We start from the raw sequence: 8,709 nt of genomic DNA on the forward strand, positions 1-8,709 counted from the left end.
TATACGTGCACACCGTGCTTCGCGCGCAGTCATTTTCTTATTAATTGTCGCGCGACGCACTAGAAAAATATTGATAACTTTTTTAAATATGAATGTTAATGAGTTTTTTTAACGTGAAAAGTTGCGTAATGAAATGGAGAATAAAAAAGGTATAATGAAAAAATGTAAAAAAAGAGGGAGAAAGTAGTAGAATATCCATTTGTTTATAAAAATTATTAATAACTATTGCTAATTTTTGATTTACATTTATTATTTTTTTTTTTTTAAAAAGATCGGTTTATTTTCAATGTTCTGTATAAAAATTATTTATTTCCTTCTAGCAGATCAATAGATATCATTTTTTTAAATTAACACTAGCAAAAAATTCATTTATTAATAACAATTAAAATAATCGAAATTTTCAAAAAACAACGAAAACGTATTCTTGTATCCTTAAGAACTATAAGAAAATAGTACTCATTATTAAAATCCCGGGTAAGGCATTTTGAGGAGGGCTCAGTTGTTTTATTTTTGCTCATAATACCAATAACTTTTTTTTTTTTTAATGGAATTCTATATTGATTATTTTCTGGATAATCAGATTTATCAAAGTTATCAGGATTATTACTAATTAAATCATAAGGATTATTACTAAATATGTGGTAAACAGCAGAATCAGTATCACCATATAAATATTTGACTTTATCTCCATATTCTGGTTTTATAAAATTATAATGAAAATCATACATATATGTTTTTGACATTTCCAAAATAGAAAAACCAAGATAAATGGGTTTATCGAAAAGTATACTTGTTGGTTTCATCTCAATTATAACAAGATCATCAATAATCAAATGATCTTGCTCCGCCTTTACCACCATATTTTTGTACAAGTGTTATTAATTTACGAGTTCTTACAGACTCTAGAGTTTTACCATAAATTGCATTGATGAATGATTTTCTAAGATCTTTTTTAAATGCACTACGGGCTTTCTTTCGTAACTCTGTATTAAGATCAATATAAGATTGAAGTCATGAACTTTGTTTAAATTTTAGAACACAGTGAACTTTAGTAATCATCCCTGAAGAACAATATTGTTTCAAATTCCTATAATGAATAACATAATTTTTTTTATTGTCTTACAGAGGCTTTTTGTTATTAATTTTTTATCATCATCTATATTATTTGATAATGAATCTATGGAACTTGCCATAAATCTATATGAATCGATTAATCCCAATCTTATTCTAGTACCCTTGACACGTTTTGTAAATGAAATATATCTTTCTTTATTGATTCCAAGTATATCAATTTTACCTGCGAACTGGTTTTTTAATTTTTTGATGATAAAATGTGCATCATAGCCTGTGAGGTTATGAAATACTACTGGGATAATACATGATTCTTGGTAACTAATATTGCATATTTGATGGGCGGCACCTCGGTATTCTGAGGTCCAGTGCGAATGATCACGTACTTTAACGTCATTTTTCGTGAAATTTTTGTCACAAATATAACATTTTTTAGCATTCAAAAATTGTAATTCTTCATCTCGTGTAAGAGACATTAGTTTAATATCATCTATTATTTTATTGACACGATGAGCAATTTGTTCAAGCTCTGTAATAAACCATTCAATTGAATTTTTACCTCTATGAAGATTGAACTTGGAAAGTCATCATAACTACACTTTAAATAAAATGCTGCACTACTTGGAACATGTTTTTGATAAATTTGATTTTTTTCAAGTTCTTTACTCTGCACTTTTTCCAATAAACATTCTAAATCACCAGAAATTATAAATGGTACCGTTAATTGATGTTTATAGCTCAAAAATTTCAAAATATTATTTTTAGCAGTCGGTAATCTCATTGCACTTTTACATTTTTCACTACATAATATTTCATGATTATCACAAGATTTTTGAGATTGAAAATGACATAAGCATCAATCACAAATTATTTTCTTTCCATTATGTTTAGAAATTTGCGCTTTTACCAATCTCGATAAATTTTTAATCCAAGCAAAATGATATTGTGATAAATTTTTTTGTGAATCTAACTCATCATCATCATCATCATCATCATCATTCTCTATTCCATAAATATTAATTTTCAACTTATTTTTTCTTTCAAAAATTTTGATTTTTTCCCATGTTATGGGAAGAGTGATTTCCCTGCAATTCAACTTATCAATATGTTTTTTATATTGACTCACATGGTCAGCATGGTTAGGCACCATAAACATGCTAAAACTGACCAAATAAAACAAAAATTCTCTGAATTTTTAACGTTCACAAGTGAATGACTTTTTAACTATCCACGATGGCATTTCAACGGAAGATGAATTACCACCTTGCAATGGTATATATTCATTTATTTGGATTTCAAGATGAAAAATTTCATGCAGTTTCCAACCAGATCCATTTAATTCAGCTTCCTCAACATCTTCTATAAAATGTTCAAAATTTTCCTTAAATAATTAGTTAAGATCTGATGATTGTTAAACCTCAAAACTGCCTTCACTGAAATATTTTGTTTCAACTTCCACACTATTATCGGCTGGTTTTTCAATTTCATAATTCAGAGCTAATACAGTATTGACTTAAAGTGCATTTTTATCTTGTAAAATAAGAGCTATCTGATTAATTAACATTTCTTTAGCATCAGAAAGAAAGTCTTTTACATCCTTATGTTTTAAATTAATTGTAATGCTAGTCTTCATCCTGTTTCTGAATACATTTTCTAAATCTTGCTATTCAATGTAATTTTCAGTAGTATCGTTTGATACATCAACTGTTGAAGATGCACCTGCACCTTGTACTTTCAAACTTTGTAATCTGAATAAATAAGTTGTCAGTATTCCCACTGTTGCCTGAGTGCATTTTTTATGAGCACCTGACAGACTTGCACATGATCTATTATAATTTGAAATATTTCTGCGTAATGAAATAATTGTAGAATTGATTTCATAGTGATCCGGGACTTGGTGTAAACGTTCAACTATTTTTCGATAATTCTCTCGAAGTTGTTTGCATTGTGCGTTTAAATCCATTTTATTTGAATTCATTTCATTTTAATACTTGTTTGGTTAACCTGAAAATCAAAAAATATTAATGTAGAATGATTGCAAGTAAACAACTATAGATAATTGACTTAAAAAATTTCAATAAATATTCAAAAATTGCAAAGATAATAATGGATTATTAAAAGATTTTGAAGTTGTTTTTTTATAGAAAAATATTGACTTGGTGCAACAAAATATTCATGTAGAATGATAGCTAGTGAAAATCTAAGAATAATTGACTTAAAACTTTGGGAAAATATTCAGAAATTGAGGAGATTTTACGTATTATGTTAATATTGACGTTAAGACTCACCTCATATTTTTATATGACTATATATCGTTTTGACAGCAGACCACAGTGAATATGTCAGAAGAATGAGTTAGATGTACTATCATTTATATAGCTTCATTCCTACTTTTTTTTGTTGACCAAAAACACCATCACACTAGCGCCAGCTTTTTTTTTTTTTTTCATAGACTACTAGCGACATTTTCAATAACTTTTATCAACACTCACAAAAAATTCAGAAACAGGAAAATATTTCATGTGAAAAAATTAAAAAATCATAGGATTAATTAAAAAAAAAAAAACAAAACGTACTTGAAAAAAAGGACCTCTCACTCGGGATATCAGCAATTGTAAAAATCTGCATCCTCGACCCTCCGAACCAGCTTCTATGGTTCCAAAATGACGGTGTCTGCATCATCATTATCATCATCATCATCATCATCATCATCAACAAAATAAAGAAATTGAAGGAACAGGAATTGCTATTTTTTTTTTTTTTTTACAATTGATTTTTTTCTTCGTTTATTCTGGTTTTTCTACCTCATCGTCAGCATCGTATCCTGTGTCCCCTTCATCTGCACCAAAAAAAGAAAAAAAAATATATGAATTAGAAACTAAAATAATAAAATAAGTGAAAATGATTAAAAAATAGAAAAAAAAAAAAAAATATATAAAAAATTACCTCGGGGAATAGAAATGAGGACGATGACGACTTCCATTGATAACTCCTCGTACTCCTTCTGCAACTTCTCGAGCGTAAGAATCCTGCCTCTAAAACGTTGCTTCAAGAGCCTCTTCCACAAACCACCCGCGAATCAGAGTGGGGTTTCGCGGGGACACAGTGGGGGTTGGTCCAGAACTCTCCTATGTATACTACTGTAGTGAAGGAAAATTAAGTTAAATCCAGCTTTTGGTCGATCAAAATTTTTGAAACGACTGGCGTTCGGCTCCTGTGTCAAAATAACTGAGTTTACTTGGTCCCTTCTTTGGTGTTTCTGGTGAATACATGTGGGATGCGGTGGACGTAGAGATGCGTAATCATATTCATTTTCGTTAGGCTGAACCTCATCAATTGGAGTAATGATATTGATACGTTGTACCAGGACGATGAGTAGTCTCATTGGTGGGTTACCAGATGATTTGCTTCTTTGTGTTAGTTGTTCATTCACAATCACGACATCTCTTACTCTCAACTGTAGTGTCCATAATTTGTCTATTGTGGCTGTTAAGTCATGTAATATAGTGAAATAATATTATATATAAAAAAAAAAATGTTTGTGTTTATAATTTATCAAAATTAATTGATAATAAAAATGTCAAGAAAGTGTTGTACGGACTGTGCTTCATTGTGATACAAATAATCGTTACAAAACGTAACATGTGTTTTACAGAATATAGAGAAATAAGGTTCAGTGTATCGGTGGAAGTCATTCTTTGTTTAGTCAGTTCATTGATGAAATATAATTTTTTTACTTTTTTTTCTAATAAGCGACCGATAGTTTAATAAATCAAGACAAAAATTATTTTTTTTTCGCCATCCATACAGTGGATAGTACCAAATGCAGGTGAAATAACGCCATTGAAACATCTTGGTCTCTGGAATACTCGCTTCGAAACATTCAATTATCGAAGTGAAAATAATAACATGTTTTTTAACAAAAAACGTGGCTATAAAACAAACAGTTATGGCCTAGATGGCTCAAGGCTGTAAACATCATCGACAGATTTGTGTTGGTAGAAATCATTTTCATGCTGATAATGGTTTCAGCATTCGAAAAATACAAGCTGACTTTAATTTGGATACGTCATAGCAGAATGAAGAATAAATTGATAATATTTTTTTTATAAACAATATAGGTATAGTATTTAATTTTTTTCTTTTGGTTTCTTGTGATTTCAGGTCTTATGATTTTCGTGGATTTAGGCATGTTCTACAGTCACTACCAAGTCGCGGTTGGATTCCAAATGCACAAGCTAATGAAGTGTCAGACACTGGCTTCTATATGGGGGTCTCATCTAATGTACTTAATGTAATGAGCGCATTATTATTTATCATAGACGAGTTTGCTGCAACTATCCAATATGATGGTGTTGAAATTACTGACTTCCATCTTATATAATCGTATTTTCTTTGTAAAAATGTGCAAACTCGATTGGTCTGCACACATGACTTACTCAAAATATTTTTGATACTATCTTAACTAAATTTTTAACATACTTTTGATACTTTCAATTTGATATTCATGTATATAGGTAAAAGTGAGTGTTGATCGATATTAATAACGAAGAATATTAGTTTTGCCAATAATAAAAATGCTTTTGTTGTGTTTTGTTCTATTTTTAATTGCGTTTTTGAGTTTTGATTTTTTTTAGAAGGGTATGAAAAAGAAAAAGTTATGCGTGTTGCAAGTACGCACGGGAGAAGTGAAACTTCTTTTAGAGTGATTGCAGTTATATATAAGTTTCTTTTATTGATTATTCTGTTGTTTATGACAATTTATATTACGGTCGGTATTCATATTATTGTTCATTTTATTAACTATTCATTATAAATTTTTTTGTTATAAATTATCGTTGTCTAGAAGGATATCGCTGTGAACGTTTAGTACTGGATAAAATGGTAGGTGTTAGGGCTTATATGGCATTGGAATTTTCCTGTAATTTCTTTTTCACGTTGTGTAGCACGGTATTGCCGATTTGCCGTAAACGTTGAGTGCTTGAAACAGGTGAAGATGTTGAAGCTAATAGAGCATAAGCGTTTTCCTGTAATTTTTTTTAACGTCGTCTATCACGATATTGTCGTAAACGATCAATACTTAATAGTCTTGATTTTGTTAAGGTTTTTGATCAGTTGAATCAGGATGGGAAACTTAAGCCTTGACGAGTAATAGAGTTAGATCGGTTTTTGTTTTTTCAAGAATACATATTATATTAATAATATTTTTGAATTACAATTCGAATCAAGGGTTGAAGAATAAGTATTAGTATTACCACTTTTGTTTTCATCATTTTGATCAACATTCAATTTGTTGGAATCATTATCCATTTTAGATTTATCAGAGGTTTGTGATAATAGAGACGATTTTTCGTCATTTTACAAACTTTTGCGTTCATATTAAACGATTTCAAAAAGAGATTAATATACTATTTTTTATTGTTATATTTTTATATATGTACTTATAAACCTATTTATTATAGTATTATGTTTATCTATACAATAAAAAGACGTGGCCGTGGAAACGCAGTTTCACGTGAACTATTGGCCCGATTGACATATTTGACATAGATATTTAGTTTGAGTTCAGGCGGGTTTTAGTCCACGAAAACATTACTAAAATTACCTTTCTCGATCACCAGGAGGTCGAAATGATTTTTCCAATTATCTTTAGGGTTTTTCTTATTAATATATATATTTTCCAAAAACGAGGAGATTAAAAATATTGCCTTAGTTTCCGGTTCACCAGGATTTAGAAATTAATATTTTTTATCATCTCCTGGGTTTTTTTTTGATCAAACGATAAATTTTTTCGAGAAGAACAGAATCAAAATAATGCACTAGTTTCTTATGTTGTTTTCTGATTTATCAGGAACAAAAAACTTTTATTTTAAAACTAACTTTTTGTACTTAAAAAAAAGTGACAGAGATCACTAGTAAGGTATCTATCTAGCCATGGTAGACATCTCAGTTATCCGCTTATGGCAGATGTATACCAAGTCAACACTGACATTCAGGCAAGAGAGGATGTCGGTAACGAGGCTACTTACAAACTGGCAGTATTAAATAGCGGTCTTCGTCGTGAAGTCTCACAGGCTTATTGACCACTAATCATTGTCGGGAGCGCGAGATCTGCCAAATCTCGTTACAATATTCATAAATACGAGAAATGGAAGTGATATGGACACCCTCAGAGAACAATTGTTTTTCTATTAATTTTTCATTATTTAATAAAATAACAGGTCACATTAACTCAATTATTTTTGAACGTGTGTTGTTGTAAAATTTTGGAAAAACCTCTCGTAGTGCTATTTTCATATATGTCAAATGATAATGATTCAACTGTAGAACAATTCAGGTAATTAACAATGAACAAATAACATCAGTTTCCAACAATAAAGAAATGATAACAATTATTAACATTAAATAAACAGGAACACCAGTAGCCAACAATATATGAAGAACAACATCAGCGATTCACATTAAATAAACAGCAACAGTAGGCAAAAACATAACAACACTAATAAACAACAATGAATTTATAAAAACAACAGCGAACGATATCAAAATATATCCAAAATTTATCGTAGAACAACAGACAGGCAATCGTAGATAAGAAAACGAATAGCCAAAGCCAATTTTTCTGTGATAAATGGTAGTGAGAATTTAAAAACTGCAGCAATCTTATATTATGTACCAAGGACATTAAGACGTCGAATAGAAATGTATAAAGAAACAAATTATATACAACTGGTTGTTATGAAAAGTAAATATTTTTTCTTAACTTATTTTTGTTTTTTCTTTCAGCAACAAAATAAAATATTGGTTACTCATTATTTCGTTTTTTTCAATTTTTGGTAATGGGAAGTAAACTCCCAATATTTACTATTCATGAAGAACAAAAGCTATTTAAGTATTGGTGAAAAAAACAAGAAGAACTTGATGGAGTGAAAATTAGAGAGTTGCAAGTGTTAATGTGTACCAGCTGGCTGGAAAAATAAACTTGACCACGTATTCGAATGTCATAAAAAATTAGCTCGAGAAAACCTGAAACCGAGCACGAGCTTTTAATAGAATAATTATTAATAATTTTGAGGTTTTGTATAAAATTAAATGATTGTTCATAATCGTTCAATTAGTAGGACCTATGTTGATGATGAGGCAAGTTCCAGTCAATAAAAAAACTATAGGCTGCATTAAAGCAAGAAAAGGCAAAAAGCGACTGGGCAATATAACAGCATCCGACGGAGGAAGAACAATTACTGTCAAATGCTGTGTTTCAGCCAATGGTGATTGCTTGTCTCCAGTCTTCATCTTTTTTCGAAAGAGAATAAAGAAAAAATTAATCGATGGTATATCAGCTGGAGCTTGAGGGATAATCAGCGATTCAGGGTGAATAAGCACTTTATCATTCCACTAATGGTTCGAATAGTTTGTTGGTCAAGTTTAACAAACTGAAAATGATCCCGTGATGCTGGTGTTTGATGGCTATTTGAGCCTTACAAGCAGCTCACTTGTTTCAAAATCGTCCAAAGTCATCACATCATCATGGCTTATTTGCAACTTCACACAACTCATAAATTTCAGCCTCTTGATATTGCGATAATGCAGCCAATTTCCAAGTACCACTCTCGAGCAGTTGCTGATTCGAGACGAGTT

General features: G+C 30.3%; 1 protein-coding gene across 1 annotated transcript in view; it reads right to left on the minus strand.

Annotated features, from left to right (window-relative positions):
• Positions 1-822: 822 nt before the first annotated feature.
• LOC122860013 overlaps positions 823-8,709 on the minus strand; it is a 13,901-nt gene continuing 6,014 nt past the window's right edge. Inside the window, exon 4 of the mRNA XM_044163654.1 lies at positions 823-983. Within this exon, the coding sequence (XP_044019589.1) occupies positions 823-983 (161 nt within the window). The remainder of the gene's footprint in view (positions 984-8,709) is intronic.

This window comes from Aphidius gifuensis, unplaced genomic scaffold, assembly GCF_014905175.1.
Source record: "Aphidius gifuensis isolate YNYX2018 unplaced genomic scaffold, ASM1490517v1 Contig15, whole genome shotgun sequence".
NCBI classification, from domain to species: Eukaryota; Metazoa; Arthropoda; class Insecta; order Hymenoptera; family Braconidae; genus Aphidius; species Aphidius gifuensis.